This window comes from Myotis myotis, unplaced genomic scaffold, assembly GCF_014108235.1.
Source record: "Myotis myotis isolate mMyoMyo1 unplaced genomic scaffold, mMyoMyo1.p scaffold_m19_p_21, whole genome shotgun sequence".
Classification (NCBI taxonomy): Eukaryota; Metazoa; Chordata; class Mammalia; order Chiroptera; family Vespertilionidae; genus Myotis; species Myotis myotis.
The window spans coordinates 4,526,807-4,547,145 of NW_023416326.1; the positions used below are offsets into that span (position 1 = coordinate 4,526,807).

At 54.7% G+C, this 20,339-nt stretch overlaps 1 protein-coding gene across 1 annotated transcript in view; it reads right to left on the reverse strand.

Moving 5' to 3' along the window:
* Positions 1–20,339, reverse strand: part of NID1 (nidogen 1) — a 40,850-nt gene continuing 20,511 nt past the window's right edge. Inside the window, exons 10-20 of the mRNA XM_036354925.1 lie at positions 19,600–19,725; positions 15,379–15,528; positions 13,724–13,846; positions 8,840–9,064; positions 7,242–7,414; positions 6,680–6,806; positions 4,847–5,018; positions 3,931–4,088; positions 2,707–2,830; positions 1,494–1,606; positions 1–928 (exon numbers count right to left, since the gene is read on the reverse strand). Of these exons, the coding sequence (XP_036210818.1) occupies positions 807–928; positions 1,494–1,606; positions 2,707–2,830; positions 3,931–4,088; positions 4,847–5,018; positions 6,680–6,806; positions 7,242–7,414; positions 8,840–9,064; positions 13,724–13,846; positions 15,379–15,528; positions 19,600–19,725 (1,613 nt within the window). The 3' untranslated portion in view covers positions 1–806. The remainder of the gene's footprint in view (positions 929–1,493; positions 1,607–2,706; positions 2,831–3,930; positions 4,089–4,846; positions 5,019–6,679; positions 6,807–7,241; positions 7,415–8,839; positions 9,065–13,723; positions 13,847–15,378; positions 15,529–19,599; positions 19,726–20,339) is intronic.

Genomic DNA, 20,339 nt, shown 5'->3' on the forward strand with positions numbered 1-20,339 from the left:
TTATTACCAAAAATGTTTTTATTGTCTACACTCCTATTTCTATAGCTGTAAACTCAAGGAATCATCCAACAGTTGTATAAACTGGGGGAACAGTTAATAAGCACCTTCAATGGTTTCCACAGTTCAAGAATTTACCATTTAAAAAAACACTTACAAAAATTATACAAAATCACGACAAACGTTTGAATATAGAGGGCTTGATATAGAATGAATGATAAATATGAAAAGAAAGTGAAACTAATTTATGAGTTGGGCAATCTAAACAACCTGTGTGTTCCCCAAACGCTGTGATACTTGGGGGCTGGGGGGTAACTCGCCTCTGAAAACAAACTCCAATTATTCAGGGAAAGGCTCTCTCCTAATTTAGGTTCCAAAGGGCTGCAGCCTTGGTAGGTGTCGAGGTGCTGACAAAGTGGTGGGTGTGTCAGCGTGCGGCTGAGCTTGTAAGGCCACAGGGGATGGCTCAGGCCTGGGGGGGTCTGCTCACCACTGGGGTGCTAAGTTGGGGAACACAACTTAGTCCCAGAGCACAGGGACAGGGCATGTAACCCTCCCTCGGGGCTGAATCCATTTGTCTAAGGGTTTGGGGGGGCGGGTCCTGTCTTTGTGGAGGGGTAGGAACTTCCCCATTCCAGAAGCTCGGGGCTTATGTGTTGGGGAACGGTGAGGGGAACGGTGAGGGGAACGTCGTTAAGGCTCAGGCTGGCGGCCACTCAGCCACCAGGTCAGACAGTTTTCGGTCTGGACCCTCTGCAGCAGGGTGTTGCTGCGAAATACTCAGGTGAGGAAACAAGGCAGTCTTGTCTTCATTTCCGCTCAATGCAGTCAACTCCCAGGGTGTTGTCAGGGCAACGGCAGGTCCTGCTTCCCGGGGTGGCCAAGCAGAGGTGGGTGCAGCCACCGTTGTTCACTGAGCAGTAGTTGTGACCTGGAGGAGGCAGAAATCAGCTGACAGCCTCTAAGCCCATGTAGGCCACGCCTGTGGGGGCTCCGGGGTGCAGTGCGGGGGCTGTACCAGCCACTCAGCTAAGCTCAGCTCCTGGCTGTTTCTGCCAGAGAGTCCGAAAGCCTGACTCCTGCCCCGGGGGGCCATGCGGGTCTCAGGGAGAGCAGACTTGCTCTGATTATAACACGGAGTTGGAATTTTAAAACACAAAGTACCCTCTACCTAGCTTGCCCATGTGGCGTTGCACCTGACTCGGGGAGGAGGAGGGAGGCAGGGACGAGAGTCCGTCCGGGGAGGGGTCTAGAAGAGGCAGCACTGACTCCGGGGCCGGGCTTGCCTCAATGCCTCTGGTCCTGCCATGGTCAGCCACGTGATGTTGGGCAAATGGCTTCAGCTTCCTTATTTATAAAATGACTATAATAGCCTGGTGGGTGTGGCTCAGTGGTTGAACCAGGAGGTCATGGTTAGATTCCCAGTCAGAGCACACGCCTGGGTTGCGGGCTCTATCCCCAGTAGGGGGCGTGCAGGGGCGGCCCAGGTGAGTTACCTTGGGGACACTGAGACAGGGCGGTGGTGATGCCGTACAGCCGGGTCTGCTTGTGGGGGTGGAAGGTGTCGGTCTCTTTGGCAACAGCGATATCAATGGCAGCCACGGAATTCCTACAAGAACCCAGAGGCGGCAGGTAACACACAGCTGACGGCTCCCGCTTTATTCGACAGAGCAGCTTCTTCCGTGGTTTGGGGGAGACGCTGGAGGCTGTGCAGTGTCCACTGCTACCCTGGCCTTGCCCCCCAGCCAGCCCTTCCTCCGCGGGGGTGGTCAAGCCTGCATTTCCCTTTTTTTTCTTATATATAAATATATGCTTTAATTGATTTCAGAGGGGGATGAAGGGAAGGAGGGAGAGAGGGAGAAATATCAATGATGAGGGAGAATCATCGATCCGCTGCCGTCTGTATGCCCCACACTCAGGCATGTGCCCTGACCAGAATAGAATTGTGACTTCCTGGCTCATAGGTCAATACTCAGCCACTGAGCCACACTGGCTGGGCTTCCCTGTCTTCTTAAAAAAAAGGACGGAGCCCTAGCCGGTTTGGCTCAGTGGATAGAGCGTTGGCCTGCAGACTGAAGGGTCCTGGGTTCGGTTCCGGTCACGGGTATATGCCGGGGTCATGGCTCGATCCCCAGAAGGGGCGTGCAGGAGGCAGCTGATCAATGATTCTCTCTCATCATTGATGTTTCTATCTCGTTCGCTGTCTCCCTTCCCCTCTAAAATCAATAAAAATATATGAAAAATAAAGGACAGGATTGGCTGGGGTTCCCCTCCGGCACCACACTCTAAGCTGGGAAATCGCTTTCTATGCCCACAGCCCAGCCACACCACTTGCTCGGTTTAACCCCCTCTTTGCCGGGAGGGGTGGCCGAGGGCCTGTGGCACATGCAGCTGGAGAACAATGAGGAAGTGGGGCACGGAGTGGGCACGGAGCCCACCAGCCGAGGGCCCCTGGGCCAGCTCCGGGGAAGAGCAGGGGTGCTCAGGGCTCAGCAAGCCCCAGGGTACAGCCTGGAGGCCGCCGCCCACCCTGCCTGCGCCCATGGCATCCATGGCGCCTGCTCTCCCAGCAGCCTCACCATCTCCTGGCCACCGGGAGGCCGGCCGGCTCGATGGGGCATCTCGGAGACGGGAGGTCAGGCCAGGGGGCAGAAGGGCAGGGCTGGGCCGCCCCAAGGTGGAGGGTGGCCAGGCAGGCCGCTGACTCACGTCTTCCAGTCCGTGTAATACAGATTCTTCCCGAAGCTCGTCACCGAGAAAGGGTACTGGAGGCCTTCGAGGACCCTGCGACGGACGGGCTGCTCCGGCCTTAGGCACTCGGCCCGGCTAGTGCCTGTGGGAGCGAGAACAAGCCCTTCATTGTCCCCCCACACAGGAAAGGGCCCCTTTGTGTCACTGGGCAAGGAGAGGGGGCAAGAGAACCTGCCAGTCCCCAGCTCTCAAGAGCCGAGCGTAGCCCCCAAAAGCTGAGCTAACCCCCAAGAGCAGAGCCTAGCTCTGAAGAGCCTGACCTGGCCCGAGAGAGCCAAGCCCTCCCCTGGTGGGTCCCTGAGAATGCATGGGGGTGCTCCTCAAACCCGGAGCAGCCCTTCAGCCCCTCTCGCCCTAGTTGGTCAGCATCCCCTTGTGGGGCACCCACGTCGGGCTCTGCTGGGCAGTATGAGCTGAGCCTGTGCCCGGAGCAGGGGCGCAGGAGGAACGGGCCACCTCCCATTCTTGCTCACGTCCCCCTGAGACCTACGGACGACAGGGCCCCGCTGGGCAGCCGCTGTGCCAGTCTCGGGCCAGTGCCCACATGGCGACTAAGGTGTGTTCCCATAACCGTGGGCACCTCACCCCTCATGCACCCCAAGTGCAAGACGTAGCCCCTGCACCCCCGTGGCACCGGACACGTTCTCAACAGAGACGGACGGTGATGGACGTTGCTGCCCACAGCCCGCGCCCGAGGGATACCCAGGTCTGCCCGGGCAGGGCCCATGCAGGAGGGCATGGCTTTATCTCCTGTGGCTCCACGTCCTGCCCTGGCCCATGGCAACTACAGGTTTGTACGCTGTGAACTGATGAACAAATACCAGATCTGTTAAAGGACCAGATTGTATGTTAGGTTCTATGGCCACAAGGCAACATGAAGGACATGAAGTGGGCATTTACGTAACCATTTAAAATGTCACGTTTCCAGGCGCCGGGTGACCTCCGGGCAGGGGGCAGGCTGGACGCCACAGGCTGGAGTTTGCTGACCCCAGACTTCAGTGATGGAAACCCCTCCCCAGACAGCGTCACGCCCCGAGAAACCATGGCTTTCTGAGCAAGAAAATGCAGCTATTTTTGTGCAGGAAAAGAAAACGTTCTCTCGTGCCCTCTTCCCGTGACATCCTCTTGCTGTCCAGACGGGCCGGCTCACGGTGGGCACACCGCCCCCACCCCAGGCCTCACCTGCATCCACCCAGCAGAGCTGGGACGAGTAGGCATCGAAGGTCAGCCCGTTGGGCAGGCCCAGGTCGTCCTGCACGAGGACCCTGCGGTGGGTGCCGTCCATGTAGGAGGTCTCGATCTTGGGGCTGTCCCGGTTCCAGTCCGTCCAGTAGAGGTTCCTGAGGGAGGACACGGAGCGGAACGAGGAAGAGACGTGAGGAAGAGGCACAAGAGGACATTTCATGAAAACTACGTAGAAAGAGCCACTGATGAAGACAGTGCAGATGCGCCTGGACGGCGTGGCTCAGCGGTTGAGCATCGAACTATGAACCAGGAGGTCACGGTTCGATTCCCGGTCGGGGCACGTGCCCAGGTTGTGGGCTCGATCCCCAGTGTGGGGCGTGCAGGAGGCAGCCGATCCATGATTCTCTCTCCTCATGGATGTTTCTCTCTCTCCCTCTCCCTTCCTCTGAAATATATGTTAAAAAAAAAAAAAAAAAAAAAAAAAAAAAAAAGCCGAAACCGGTTTGGCTCAGTGGATAGAGCAGCGGCCTGCGGACTGGAAGGTCCCAGGTTCGATTCTGGTCAGGGGCATGTGCCTGGGTTGCGGGCACATCCCCGGTGGGGGATGTGCAGGAGGCAGCTGATCGATGTTTCTCTCTCATCGATGTTTCTGACTCTCTATCTCTCTCCCTTCCTCTCTGTGAAAAATCAATAAAATATATTAAAAAAAAAAAAAAAAAAAAGATTGGAAAGTGGGACGTGCTACCAGGTCCACAACTGTCACAGGGGCCGGCGTTTCCCTGCGGACACCCATCGCCACCAGCTGGAGGCGTGCACTGCAGGAGGCGGGGCTGGCCTTCGAGCCCCCCACGGAGAGCACCCCGAAGGACGGACACACGGACAGTGGACGCACACGCAGACGGACACACGCTACCCTCTCACGGGGTCTGTCGCGATGCCTCTGGGATTCACCAGGTCCGTGTCGAACAGCACCCGGCGCTGGGTGCCGTCCAGCTTCGCCACCTCTATGCGGTCCAGGCGAGAGTCCGTCCAGAAGAGGTTGCGGCCGAGATGGTCCACGGCGATGCCTTCGGGGCTCCCGAGACCTGGGGGCAAGGGCAGAGCACGTCTGATTGGGGAAGCCGGTGAGCATCGGGGTTCCGGACCCCGTGGTGCTGTTTCACATGCGGCCAATCCTTGCACGTGGAGACAACAAACGGGAATGAGACGTGCAACCAATTCATAAATGCCACGCATCCCCTTGGTGGGCGTCCAGGGCCGAAGCTTTGGCCCCACCAACAGGGAGCCCACAGCCACCTCGGCCCGAGTCCCCGGGTTATTGGGGGGCTTGAGGGGGGACTCGGCCGGGAGGACCGGGCCGGGATTCCTGAGGGAGGTGACATGCGTGACGCTGGCTCCTGAAGGACCAATAGGAGTCTGTCAGGCAAAGGTTTTCCAGGTGGTGAGACCAGACATAGGTCTAAAGGAAGACGGGCCTGGCTGGCGTGGCTCAGTGGCTAAGCATCGACCTATGAACCAGGAGGTCACGGTACAATTCCCGGTCAGGGCACAGGCCCGGGTTGCAGGCTCCATCCCCAGTGCGGGGTGTGCAGGAGGCAGCCCATCAATGATCCTCTCTCATCATTGATGTTTCTATCTCTCTCTCCCTCTCCTTTCCTCTCTGAAATCAATAAAAATATGTTTTTAAAAAGAAGAAGAGGACCCTGATGCAGACTTCAGCGAATCCCTTTCTCTATTGAAATAAAGAGACCCAGTCCCTTCTGCGAAGATCACATTCTAGTTTAGTTCTGTTCACACAGTGGGCTTCTGCCGGGGCGGCTCGCTGCGTTCTTGGCGGGTCCCCAGCCCCAGGGGCAACAGGAAATAACAGCGGTGACCTGCCCCTCCCACTGGGTTTTGAAGTCACATCACAAAGAACAGCAGCCACATGTTTGAGAGAGAGAGACGGGATGCGGGAGGACGCTTGCAAACGTCTGTTCCTTGAACCAAGCCAGGCAAACGAGCACGTGTTGTTTAAGTAGCACATTCATCTCAGCCTCAGCTGGATTCCCGTGGCAGCGTCTCTGCCGAGGCAGCCAGAGAAGGGGAGAAGGCCCCGGGGGCTGTCCCACAGGCAGAGGCGCCCCCAGAACAGCAATTACGGGGGAAACGTTCAACAGGAAACTGGGAAAGCGACATGCGGCCCCAAGTGAAGAGAATTCCTAACGCGTGTGGCTTTTAAAGGCCTGTCTTTGATTTGAGCGTTTTGCGGAGGAAGAGAGAGGGTTTACACAGCGGGCATCACCGGCCGGACCACGTCCCTGGACTGAAAGTCTCTGGGAGTCGGCTGCCCTCCCCAGTACAGGAGGACTTTTAGAGTTGTTGCATTTTTGTTGTAATCATCATTTTAAAAAAATATATATATTTTTTTATTGATTTCAGAGAGGAAGGGAGAGAGAGAGAGAAACATCAATGATGAGAGAGAATCACTGATCAGCTGCCTCCTGCACGCCCCCCACTGGGGATCGAGCCTGCAACCTGGACATGAGCCCTGACCGGGAATCGAACCGTGACCTCCTGGTTCACAGGTCGGTGCTCAACCACTGAGCCACGCCGGCCGGGCTAATGGTGTTCAATGTTGGTAAAACACAACCATGTAAAATAGTCTTGACTACGCATATGGTCCTTGGCTGACACCAGCACCTGTAAGGTAAGGAATTTCATTTAACTGTTGCCCGAAGCCACACCCAGAAGGAAGCACGCCCACCTTGTCGAATGATGGTGGCCGGCTCCCCGCCATACAGGCTGGCTCTCCCGATGGAAGGCTCGCTGATGTCGGTCCAGTAGACCATCTTGTCCACGCAGTCGAAGGCCAGGCCGATGATGACTTTGCCCTGGAAGCGCAGACCAGTGTGAGAGGGGTCCACGCACCAGCATCTGAGTGACCCGCGACGGGGGGACCCTGTCACTGGAGGGGGTGCTGGCGGCCACCCAGGGAGGGCGGCGACCCCGGGGGCATGTTTCAGGAGGCCAAGGCGAACGCCTCCATCACTCACACGCGTTAGCGAACACCGTGAGCGCCCAGCACCGTGTTGGGAACCCACTGTGGACCGGACCCCTGCACACACTAGCCGCACGGTTTTGTGTCCCTGGTGGGAAGGCACACGCCAATGCAGACGCACACACTGACGAGTCGACGGAACAAACTGGACATGGAGCCAGGGCAAGCCAGAGCGCGGCCGGGCCAGGCTCCTCCGAGAGGTGGGCTGACCACGCCCGGTGGTTCCCCAGGTCACCCCGTGTCCTGGGTGCGAGGAGCCAGCACTCACCGGGGCGTGCAGCAGCGCCTTGGCCTCCGTCTTCCTCATGGTGCTGCCCTCCAGCGGGAGGCGCTCTATCTTCCCCGTCTGGGCAAAGAGCAAGTGGGTCCCGGGGGGCAGAGGGATGACGGCGGGAGGAACTGAGGGTCCGGGGTGAATCGGGGGAGCCACTGTGCTCAGACCTGGGGGCAGGAGAGGTCCATGAGCGAGGCTGAGTGCGGCAGGGATGCACGCCTGCACACGCCCATGCACGCACACCTGTACACGCCTGTGCACACACACCTGCACATGCCCATGCACACCTGCACACGCCCGTGCACATACACCTGCACATGCCCATGCACGCATACCTGCACACACACATGCATACACCCTCACACACGCCCATACACACCTGCACACATGCCTGCACACACATGCACACACGCACGCACACGGCTATACACACCTGCATACAGACCTGCACACACATCTGCAAACACCCATGCACATGCCCATGCACGCATACCTGCACACACACCTGCACATGCCTGTGCACACACCTGCACATGCCCATGCATGTACACCTGCACACACACCCACATGCCAGGTCACCTTCGTGGCACCACAGACCACAGGCACACAATGACCCTTTTTTATCGGAAAGCGTGGGAACAGAAAGACCACAAAGGGCGCTGGTGACGAAGACACGCAGGGCCGAGCGTAACACTGCAGGTCTAGTGACCAAAGGCCTCGCCCCCTTACCCCCCTTACTAGTGACAGAAGTCGCCTCGCCGTGCACGCCGGCTTCGGATGTGGCCACACGGTGACCCGAACAGCGGCACACGGCCACCCTGTGGGCCCTGCCCCCAGGCTGCTGAGCTCTGTGACGCAGAGACGGTCCCAGGGGCCTTGCCTACGTGCCCAGACCCACAGCAGCAACGTGGCCCTCGGGGCTCCCCGGAGCTCAGGACGACCGGGGGCGGGCTGTCTGGGGCTCAGCCTTGCCTCCTCACTGCTGGCCTGGCCATGGGCCTCGGCTCCCTGGCTCACCCCAGGCAGCCTGTGCCGCAGGGTAAGGGGCCCGGAATGGGTGTCGGGAAACCCGGGCCCCTCGGCCATGGCTGTCGCAGAACCAGCTGCAGAAACCTCCGACGCTCTTTGCAGCCTAGGGGACCTAGGATCTGAAGAGCCCAGGGCACAGCTGGGAAGGAGGCACTGTCCCAGAGTGGAGGCCTTCATGCCACCTGAGTCAGCAGGGCCCGGGGTCCCTGCCATCCCTGCAATGCCAGGCCGCCCACTGCAGGGAGCTCACCTGCAGGACACGCACCCTCTCTGCTACCAGCCACAGCAGGGCTGCAGCGGGATACTGGCCATTTGCCAAGAGGAGAGGGGGAGCGAGAGAGCGAGCAGTGGGCATGCCAAGGGAGACAGAGAAGAGGGGTCAGAGGGGAGGAGAGGAGGGAGGGAATGGGGTTCAAGCCAGGGGAGCTTTCGGGATTCAGGGCAGCAGAAAGCACCCACCGTGTGTTCGGCAGGGCCCCCCAATAACACTCACAGGCGCTGGGGACCCTGGTCCTCAGGCCTTTATGACGCCCAAGCCCCAGCACGTGTTGCCCCCAACTTACAGGGGGGCCTCATCCCGGGCCTGGTCCTGGTGCCCTCCAGCTCACGGCCGTCGCGGTCCACGCACCAGCAGTAGCCGGTGCTGCCATGGCACTGGGTGGGCACGTACTGCCCGTGCTCGTCGCACTCGGGGACAAACATCCCCGGGGGCAGAGGGCGCTGGCCCGTCACCCCCGCCGCCCCGAGGATGTGTTCTCGCTGGAGCTGGCAGCGCGTCTTCTCTGCTTCTGTCAGGGAGACAAGCGAGGGGACACGTCAGCGGTGGTGTCATCGGGGGTCCCGCTGTGCCGTGCGATCCCCACACCGAACTCAGAACCGCAGAGCTGCCTGGTCACCACTGGGTTGTGTTTTACTAACTTTTTAAAATATTTCTTTTATTGATTTCAGAGAGGAAGGGAGAAGAAGAAAGAGACAGAAACATCCATGATGAGAGAGAATCACTGATCGGCTGCCTTCTGCATGCGCCCCCCACTGGGGATCGAGCCCACAACCCAGGCATGTGCCCTTGGCAGGAATCGAACCTGGGACCCTTCAGTCTGCAGGCTGACGCTCTATCCATTGAGCCAAGCCGGCTAGGGCTTACTAATTTTTAAAAATTTAAATCAACCTGCCCAGCCGGCATGGCTCAATGGTTGAGGGTAGACCTATGAACCAGGAGGTCATGGTTCAATTCATGATTCTTTCTCATCACTGATATTTTTCTCTCTCTCTTCCTCTCTGTAATCAATAAAATATATATATATATCCATCTATCTATCTATATATAGATAGATAGATAGATAGATAGATAGATAGATATATAAAGGTGTAGCCCTGTTATCAGCACTTCCTTCCTCCCTGTAATCAATAAAAAAAATATCCTCCTATATAATAAAAGGCTAATATGCAAATTGTCTCCTTGGGAGTTCAACTGCTCACTATGACGTGCACTGACCACCAGGGGGCGGTGTGGAAAGAAGGAAGGCCCCAGCTAGCAGCCAGAAGACCCTGATCACCGGCCAGGCCTAGGGACCCTACCTGTGAACGAATTTCGTGCACCAGACCTCTAGTATTAAAAATAAAAAAAGAAGTAGCCCTGTTATCAGCACTTCCTTCCTCTCGGGGGCTGAGTAACATTCTATCGTGAACTGGACCGCAGTCTGTGTGCCCCTGCATGAGCTGATGAATGGCACTGACATTTGGTTTACATTTATTTGTTTAAAGTTTTTCTTAAATGCCTTTTTTGGGTGGGAGGAGGAAGGTAGACTTTTCCTAGCGGCTTTCATCACCAGCTTAAGTCATGCCATTACAAAGTAGTTAGAAATTTCTGAAAGGGTATTATTGTTAAAAAAAAGAAAAAGCTCATTCGTACATAAATAGTATCTAGCACTTCGCTGGGACCTGCTATTCAAACGGCCCCAGCAAAACACATCCTCCAGCCCCAGGCTGTTAAAGCCAGGCTGAAGGGGAAGCCCCTGGAAGGGGACACAAAGTCAGGGTGAGTTGGGCTATTACTGGCCATGCTCAGAGCCGCTTAAATGCCTTTTTGTTATTATTATTCAAGCTTCTTGCCAGCCACGCACATTGAGTCTGGGCTCTGGGGACCAAAGACGCAGGGCCCCTCACCCACGTGCGTGTCTCCCTGTAGTGACGCCCTCAGGCCTGGCACGAAGCACGGCCTCTGAACCGGGCTGCTCACACCCCACAGGACATGCCCGAGTTTGCGGGCGAGGCTGACAGTCAGGGCCCGGGACACTCAGGCCCAGGGCCCGGCAGGGCGGAGCGGGTTCTGCACGGAGGGAGACCCGCTGCCAAGTCCACCCACACCTATCTGCACAGGTGCACGCTCAAGACTGCACTTACTTAACCGTGACGTGCCTACATGCACCGTGACGTGTCTGTGCACAGATGGGACATTCGATCCCGCACACACATCCACCATGACATGTCTACGCACGGATGGAACTTTCAGTCCTGCACGCACGTGCACCATGACATGTCTACACACGGATGGAACTTTCAGTCTTGCACGCACGTGCACCATGACATGTCTACACACGGATGGAATTTTCAGTCCCGCACGCACGTCCACCATGGCATGTCTACACACGGATGGAATTTTCAGTCCTGCACGCACGTGCACCATGACGTGTCTGTGCACAGATGGGACGTTCGGTCCCGCACGCACGTGCACCGTGACATGTCTGCACAAGGGTGTACGTTTGGTCCTGCACTCACGTCCGCTGTGACGTGTCCTGCACTCATGCTTCCATGCACTTACACAAGCATATATACAAGCATCATTTCATAACACAATACTTATTCCTGCTCCACGCTCTCTACCGACCCTGACATTTTCTTGTTTTGCTTCATTCCATCCCATTCAAAGAAAACGGGGACAGCAACCCGTACACGGGTTTATTTCTATATATTTATACAAACGGGACCTCGCAGCATATACCCTTTTGTGACACCCTTTTGCTCGACATGTTTTTTGAGATTTCCCCATTCATTCCAGTTCACCCATGTTAACCGCTGTGTATTATTTCATCGTCTGAATGGTACCCGAACGCATCTGTCCATCCTCCTGTTGACAGTCATTCAGGTTGTTTTCGGGGACACACAACGCTCAATTTCCAGTGCACGTTCTCTCCCGGGGTCATGGCCCGAGGCTGACTTTCGGAAAAGAACAGGATTAACTATGTAAAGAGCCCCACAAGCAGCCGGTCCTGGCTTTATCTGTCCATCCCAGCCTGCAGGCCTGGCTTGTGTGTTTCGTCAGCAGAGCCTTAACTACGGGGACAAGGAGTCAGGCTTCAAACAACAAAACAAAAACATAAAGCACCGACTTCCTTTTGAACTGGAGATGAGCAGGAAGCCTCACGAAGTAATGAATGTGAGCCTCAACCCCCCCCCTCCCCCCGCCCTTCGCATTCTTCAAGGTGCAATAATACATTGTTTTGTTTTTTGATGGTTCTAAAAAATATTTTGTTGTTAAGCCTCACCCAAGGATATTTTTCCATTGATTTTTTTTAGAGAGAGTGGAAGGGAGGGACGGGGAGGGGGGGGAGAGAGAGAGAGAGAGAGAGAGAGAGAAAGAAGGCAGGGATATGAGAGAGACACATTGATTGGTTGCCTCCCGCATGTGCCCTGACCTGGGCCAGGGATCAAGGCTGCAACTGAGATATGTGCCCTTGACTGGAATCGAACTCCGGACCCTTCAGTCCACAGTCTGATGCTCTCTGTCCTTCCTCCCTCCCTCCCTCCCTCTTCTTTCTTTCTTTCTTTCTTTCTTCTTTCTTTCTTTCTTTCTTCTTCTTCTTTCTTTCTTCCTTTCTTTCTTTCTTTCTTTCTTCCTTCTCTTTTCTTTCTTCTTCTTTCTTTCTTTCTTTCTTTCTTTCTTTCTTTCTTTCTTTCTTTCTTCTTTCTTTCTTCCTTTCTTTCTCTTTCTCTTTCTCTCTTTCCTTTCCTTTCTTTTCTCTCTCTCTCTCTCTCTCTCTCTCTCTCTCTCTCTCTCTCTCTCTCTCTCTCTCTCTCTCTCATTTTTCCTGTTAGTCATTTTTAACAGCTGCTGGAATGTCTCCCTCCTCCCTGTGTGTAAGTCTATGGGTAACACTCCAACTTTCACCCATCGCTTCAGGCACAAAAGGGTGCCCTGCCCGGGGTTCCTCTAGGCCAGGGGTCGGCAAACCTCCGACCAGGTGGTAAATACTTTAGGCTCTGCAGGCGTTTACAGATTCTGCCGCAAACTGACCTCTCCTTTGACACACACGTGGGTAAGGGCGCCACAGGCCGTACATAACCTGACGAGCACAGCTGTGTCCCAGTGAAAGTCTGTTTACAAAAACAGGAGGTGGGTGGGATTCGTCCTGTGAGGAGCAGTTTGCTGACCCCGGTCCTCGGCGGAAAACAACGCAGACCAGCGACGTGTAATGTTATACGTCAAACTGTAAACCTTCATCCGATGGTGTGAGCCGGTTTCGTACACTGCAGCTCTTTACTGTGAATGTACATACAGTGGGGACTTGACTTACGAGTTTAATTCGTTCCGTGACGGAGCTCGTAACTCAAATTACTCGTATGTCAAATCAAAAAGCGAACGAGTGAGACACGTGATGCTGGGCTGATGTTGTGGCGTTCACTGGGACGTTCGCTGCGCCAGCTAGCGGTGGGGTATCTGAAGCTGGCTCGTAACCCGAATTTTAGCTCGCAACTCAAAGCAAAAAATCAGCCGAGAGACAGCTCGTATCTTGAAAAACTCGTTAGTCGGGACACTCGTAAGTCAAGGACCCACTGTATTTGCACACATACACACACACACACACACACACACACACACACACACACCACTGTTTCTTAATTTTTTTTTTTTAAATATATTTTATTGATTTTTTACAGAGAGGAAGGGAGAGAGAGATAGAGAGTTAGAAACATCGATGAGAGAGAAACATCGATCAGCTGCCTCCTGCACATCTCCCACTGGGGATATGCCCGCAACCCAAGTACATGCCCTTGACCGGAATCGAACCTGGGACCCCTCAGTCCGCAAGCCGACGCTCTATCCACTGAGCCAAACCGGCTTCGGCGGCACACCACTGTTTCTGTGTCTCTGCGAACCCTGACTGCTATAGGCCCACTCTCCCCTGCCCTGCCCTGCTTGCTCTGGTTACCAGGACGACCAGACTCCAGGCTGCCAGGAGCCCTGCCCACCTTCGGTGCCCCCCGTGGTAGAGCAGTACGCACCCTGCACAGCTGTTCATGGCGGCCACGCTCTGATCTGCCTCAATGACCCTCAGGACTCGCACGGGGCTCACACATTCCCACGGCACCTCCCCTCCCGGGGGCCGGTGCTCAGGACTCAGGGACAGGGCACCGGCCTACCGGCTCCCAGTGTCCCGACTCCTCACCTCCAGGCACGCAGCGGAAGCCGTCGCCCCGGTACCCAGGCTTGCACTGGCACGAGAAGGAGCCCGGGGTGTTGTAGCAGAAGGCATCGGGGTGGCAGCGGCTTGGGTGGCATTCATCCACGTCTGCAAAACAGCCCCAGGACAGAGTTTCCTCCGGAATCCATGGTTTACACAATCACTTAAGCCCCTTGCTCAGCTCTGTGGGGCCCTGTGTCTGCTCTGGGGCCGCTGACCGTTCATGAGCAAAACCATCACTCAACGCTAATGATCACAACAGTAGCTCAACATTCATCATCATAACAGTAACTCCCTCAGCGGTACCAACACAACAACTCCCCAATTTCCATCTTGTGCATTTACACATGTGTCTCCCTTTTCCTAAGAAATGGGGAAAAGGGAGGGTTCTTTTGTATTATAAACTGCTTCTTCTCAGCTTGGAACAGAGTGCAGAATCTGGGAGGGAAGGCGGGGGGTGGGATGGGGGGGGATGGGGGGGAGGTAATCAATCCACCCCTGGACGCAGGCAATGGGGGGGTGAAGGCCTTGGGGGGAGGGGCTGGAAGGGGTCAATGGGGATAAAAAAGGGGACCTAGGTAATACTTTCAACAATAATGAATTATTTAAAAAAATAATAAAAAATAAAATAAAATGCTTCTTTTCATCATAAATGAAAGCCTCAAAAATGCCTACAGGTGGGTAATGAAGAGACAGGCGCTCCGAGATTATAATCTATCTGGGAAAAGCTTGGACTTTGCAGAAATACTTGTAGTGTAAAGTGAAGTCATCTTGCCCTGGCCGGTTTGGCTCCGTGGATAGAGCCTTGGCCTGCAGACTGAAAGGTCCCAGGTTCGATTCCGGTCAAGGGCACATGCCCAGGTTGCGGGCTTGATCCCCAGTAGGGGGCGTGCAGGAGGCAGCCGATCCATGATTCTCTCTCCTCACTGATGTTTCTACTTCTCTCTCCCTCTCCCTTCCTCTCTGAAATCAATAAAAATTTATATATAAAATAATGTTTAAAAATAATAATTAAAAAACAATAAATGGCTGGACTTATAAGCTCCATAAATTCAAAAGTGGTTTTTCTTTTCCTAAAAAACAGACAATCCAAGCCCCCCTCACCCCCACCCACCCCGTTCCTTGCAGACAGCAGGTGTCTAATTATTGCCTGAAGGAGTCAGACAGAACAAAATCTCAGGGGGAGGACAGTGTTTTCCCCAAGGGGAACAGCCCCCAAAAGAAAATGCATAGCCCGGCCAGTGTGGCTCAGTGGTTGAGCATCGACCTATGAAAACCAGGAGGTCACGGTTCGATTCCCGGTCAGGGCACATGCCTCCGGTCTGGGCTCGATCCCCACTGTGGGGTGTGCAGGAGGCAGCCGATCCATGATTCTCTCTCATTATGGATGTTTCTCTCTCTCTCTCCCTCTCCCTTCCTCTCTAAAAATCAATAAAAATATATTTAACAAAAAATAAATAAAATACAGAACCAGTAGTTCAAATGCCTCCATAAAAATGTAACATGGGCCCACATTACCAACGGAGCTGAAAGAGTAACTCTTACTAAACTCGAGGTAAGACGGCCATTCGCACATGATCACTACCACGTGGGGCGTTTTTCCGGGCTAAACAGAGAGAAACGTCAGCGTCACCACGCACCTTGGCAGGCCCGGCCGTCCCCGGAGAAGCCTGGCAAACAGGAGCAGGTGTAGGAGGAGCCGCCGGTGTAGACGCACTGGGCCCGCTGGGGGATGTCACAGTCGTGCAGGCCGGTCGTGCAGTGGTTGATGGGGCGCTCGTCCATGGCAGCTTCGAACACAAGGTGGACACGACGTTCGGCAGGGAGGCCCATGAGGAGTCCCCGTGCCCTTCCCCGATTCCCCCCAAGCCAGTGGTTTAGTCCCCTCGGACCCCAGACCTCCAGGCATCTCCAGGGCTTCACCCCCTTCTCCCCACTGGGCTGGTGCCCCCGTCTTTCCTCTCTCCTCCCACCTGGACGCAGCCTTCGATCGGGCCTCCCAGGATGACACCTGGGTTGGCCCACTCTGCCTGGGTTTCCTTTTCCAAATATATTGTTATTCATGTCAGAGAGGGAGGGAGAGGGGGAGCAAGAGAGAAGCATCCATGATGAGAGAGATTCATGGATCGGCTGCCTCCTGCACGCCCCACACTGGGGATGGAGCCCGAAACCCAGGCATGTGCCCTGACCGGGAATCGAACCGTGCCCTCCTGGTTCCTAGGTTGAAGCTCAACCACTGGGCCACGCCGGCCGGACTCAGCCTGGCTTCCGACCTGAGTTTCACCCCAGGGCTCCGTCCGGGGCCCCTTTCCACATCCACGACCCTTTCGCCGGGATGTGGAGGTGGGACGTCGCAGGGGCCCACACTTCCCAGGGCAGCCCTGCGGGTGGAGTGTTTGGAGCTGAGGGTCTGGGACTCCACCCTGTGTCTCGCCCTGTGGCTCACGGGCAGGTGGACAGTCACTATGAAGGCTGAGGTTAAGGTCACCCGTTTCCCACCAGGGAAGGGGACATGAGCGTCCATGGCAGGGAGCAGGGGTGCGAGAAAGACGGCGGGCTTTTGGAGGAGGCAGCCTTGGGTGTCTACCAGTCACAGAGGGAGGGAGCCCTGATCCGCCAGAGGGGACACCTATGCGCCCAGCTGTGCTTCCTCAAGGCTCCTGACCTCCCAGAATGGCAATTTCCGGCCGTTCACCCAACGGGACGCTGCAAGGTGGGATGGAGGGAAAAGATTTCAAAAGGACAGAAAATTGAACTCCGAATGGGAATTAAAAATTAATTACAATTAGACCGCAATCTTTTCTGTTGTTGTTGTTAATCCTCACCCGAGAACATGTTCCCATTGATTTTTAGGGAGAGTGGGAGAGAGAGGGAAAGACAGAGAGAAACACCGATGGGAGAGAAACACATCGATGGGTAGCCTCCGGCACGTGCCCCGACCAGGGCCCGGGCCGGGGAGGAGCCTGCACCCTAAGTACGTGCCCCGACCAGGGCCCAGGCCGGGGAGGAGCCTGCAACCTAAGTACGTGCCCTCGACTGGAATCAAACCCGGGACCCTTTGGTCTGCAGGCCGACGCTCTATCCACTGAGCCAAACCAGCCAGGGCTAGACTGTAATCTTTGAATCTCCATCTCAAAAAGCAGAGAGGGAAATCAGGCCAAATACACAGGAATTGTTGTTCTCTATTTTAAAAAATGTAACTTTAGCAGAGCTGAACTCTCCACTCTGTGCAAAGGGGACTGGCCTCTTTCCATGCACAGATGTTGGGTCATCCTCAAACTATGAGAACTGCCTGTTCTCTCCAGCCCTCGGCCTCCACCTCCCCCTGAGACCTTGGCAGCCTCATCTCAGCTTCGAGACGGATCAAACAGTCTGGCGAGCGTGGCTCAGGGGCTGAGCAGTGACCTGTGAACCAGGAGGTCACGGTTCGATTCCCCATCAGGGCACATGCCCAGGTTGTAGGCTCCATCCCCAGTAGGGGGTGTAAGGAGGGAGCCGATCCATGATTCTCCCTCATCATTGATGTTTCTCTCTCTATCTCCCTCTCCCTTCCTCTCTGAAATCAATAAAAATATATATTTTTTAAAAACAAGACAGAGCAAACAGAAAGCAGGCTAGGGCTCAGTACACAGCAAAGGGCAAGGACATGGGTCGGGGAGGCAGTAAAAGAGAAGTCTGTTTTCAATTGGGCAGAAATACTGAGTTCATACGGCCCATTCAGCACACTGCCCTCCAGACTGGAATTATCCAAGAATCTCTGAACTTTAAATTCTTGGAGCCAACAGTTCAAAGTGCAGCAGTTGGGGGAAAGTAGAAAAATTCAATCTGTGCCTTTGTGGATGGCTCACCACCACCACCAGCAGCAGCAGCAGCAGCCTAAAGCAACAATTAGCCTCATTCATTGCGTGAACTCGTGTACTTGGATAAGGCCAAGAAGCTATGTTCCTGCTTGTGGCTTGTAACATTGAAACCCCCAAGCAGATGGCCCCAAATAGAACCGTAGATCTAAACCGGGAAGCATTCAACCCAAAGCAGGTAATGACACGTGCCTACAAGGTGGTCCCTCCACGTGAATCCCAAAGCCATTGATTTAAGGGAAAACAAGGCTAATTGTTTTAATAGCTTTTAAAAGAATAAGGGAAAGAATTGATAGAGGGATGCCCGGCCGGCGTGGCTCAGTCGCTTGAGCCTTGATCTAGGTATGAACCAGGAGGTCAGGGTTCGATTCCCGGTCAGGGCACAGGCCCGGGTTGTGGGCGCCACCCCCAATGTGGGGCGTGCAGGAGGCAGCCAATCGATGATTCTCTCTCATCATGGATGTTTCTCTCTCTCTCTCCCTTCCTCTCTGAAGTCAATAAAAATATATTTTAAAAAAAGAAAGAATCCGTTTCTGGTTTCTGGAGGCACTGGCCTCATTGTAATGCATGTAGACGAAGGGTGTCAAGTGCAGCTGAAGGTCAAAGCTCTCCCTCTTCCTAGGTTGTGTCCTGCATCTAGTCCGTCTGACCAGCTCATCTGTCAGGGCCTGGAGGCCTGCTGGCTCGTGAAGATCTTGGCTACGGGCATGGGACTGACTGCAGCCTCCAGCTTTGCTTTCTGGCTTCCCAGCCCTGCAGGCTCCCTGATCCGAACTTCTAAATGTCTCCCAACCTCTAACTTCTCATGATCCGCATCGGGCACGGTTCCTGGTTTTGTTTTTTTCAGGCGTTCTGTCTCGATGGTCTTCCCTGAGGGCCGCAGTCCGAGGAGTCTCGCTGCCTGACCTGGCAGATGCGTCTGTCCTTCGGCAAATACTTTGGGTTGAATGTGTTTCCTATGTCTTTTCTGTGAAAAAGCACTCACGGTGCCTGGTACGGCCACTAATGACAAACACATGTTCCAATAACCCTTCTTAAACGCTGTCAGGCTTTCTCAGTCTGGCAATCCTTTTCCCTTTTCAAGTTGCCTATAAATAGTTCCTCTGAGTGTCTTTTTGGGTGGGTGTTTTTATTTTATTTTTTATATATTTTTATTGATTTCAGAGAGGAAGGGAGAGGGAGAGAGAGTGAGAAACGTCCATGATGAGAGAGCATCATGGATCGGCTGCCTCCTGCACGCCCCACACTGGGGATCCAGCCTACAACCCGGGCCTGTGCCCGGACCGGGAATTGAACGGTGACCTCCTGGTTCATAGGTTGACTGACGCTCAACCACTGAGCCTCGCCGGCCGGTTCAAAGTGTCTTTTTAAAACAATTTCATGTTCTACTGGTATCTTCATTAATTAATAAGTTGAATAAGTGTTGCACGGGTTAAAAGAAAAAAAAGAAAAAAGAGCCCTAGCCAGTTTGGCTCAGTGGATAGAGCATCAGCCTGCAGACTGAAGGGTTGCGGATCTGATTCTGGTCAAGGGCACGTGCCCAGGTTGCGGGCTCGATCCCCAGTCGAGGACATGCAGGAGGCAGCTGATCAATGATTCTCCCTCACCACTGATGTCTCCCTCTCTCTCTCTCTCTCTCTCTCTCTCTCTCTCTGCTTCCTCTCTGAAATCAATAAAAATATATTTTTAAAAAATCTTTAAAAAAAAGAGAATGAAACATCGTTTTGTCAGAACGGAGAGCAATACCAAGCTTCCAACAGATCAGGCGATGGTGTCACTGGGGTGATCAGTAAGAGTATGGATCCTCGGACATGTGGCCCCCCAGGAAGTTGGAGGAAAGGGACAGAGTCGGATTCGGCTTCGTAAACTGTCCCCCACCCCCAACTCCAGAACCCAGCGGCTCCCCCCTCGGCCGGGATGGTTACCTGGAGGAACACCTGCCCACGGGCACCAACGAACCCCCCACGCATCAGGATCCTGAAAATCTCCGACCACGGAACTCACCCACGCACGTTCCCTCCTCGGAAAAGCGGTAGCCCTGCTCGCACTCGCAGCGGAAGGTCCCCGGGTGGTTGTTGCAGATGGCGTGGCTCCCACATACCGAGGGCTGCTCCGAGCACTCGTCGATGTCTACAGTGAGTTCAGGAAACACGAAGCAGCCTCGTGTTAACCTCTTCGCACGTCACTGCGTACATGACGCAGAAAGCACTGCTGCTTGCGGGGGGGTTAGGAGGGACTAAACCCAGGCAAAACCCCAACCCAAAGGGTGTTCAGTTTTTTGTTTTCTTTTAAATATATTTTTTATTGATTTTTTACGGAGAGGAAGGGAGAGGGACAGAGAGTAGAAACATCGATGAGAGAGAAACATCGATCAGCTGCCTCCTGCACACCCCCTACTGGGGATGTGCCCGCAACCAAGGTACATGCCCTTGACCGGAATCGAACCCGGGACCTTTCAGTCCGCAGGCCGACGCTCTATCCACTGAGCCACACCGGCTAGGGCGAGTGTTCAGCTTTTTGAACATATACTGCAGCCCCGCCGGCGTTGCTCAGTGGTTGACCCATGAACCAGGAGGTCACGGTTCGATTCCCGTCAAGGGCTCATCCCCAGTAGGGGACATGCAGAAGGCAGCCGATCCATGATTCTCTCTCATCGTTGATGTTTCTATCTCTCCCTCCCTCGCCCCCTATCTCAGAAATCAATATATTTTTTTAAAGACCATTCCGGCTCCCACTGCCCCCAG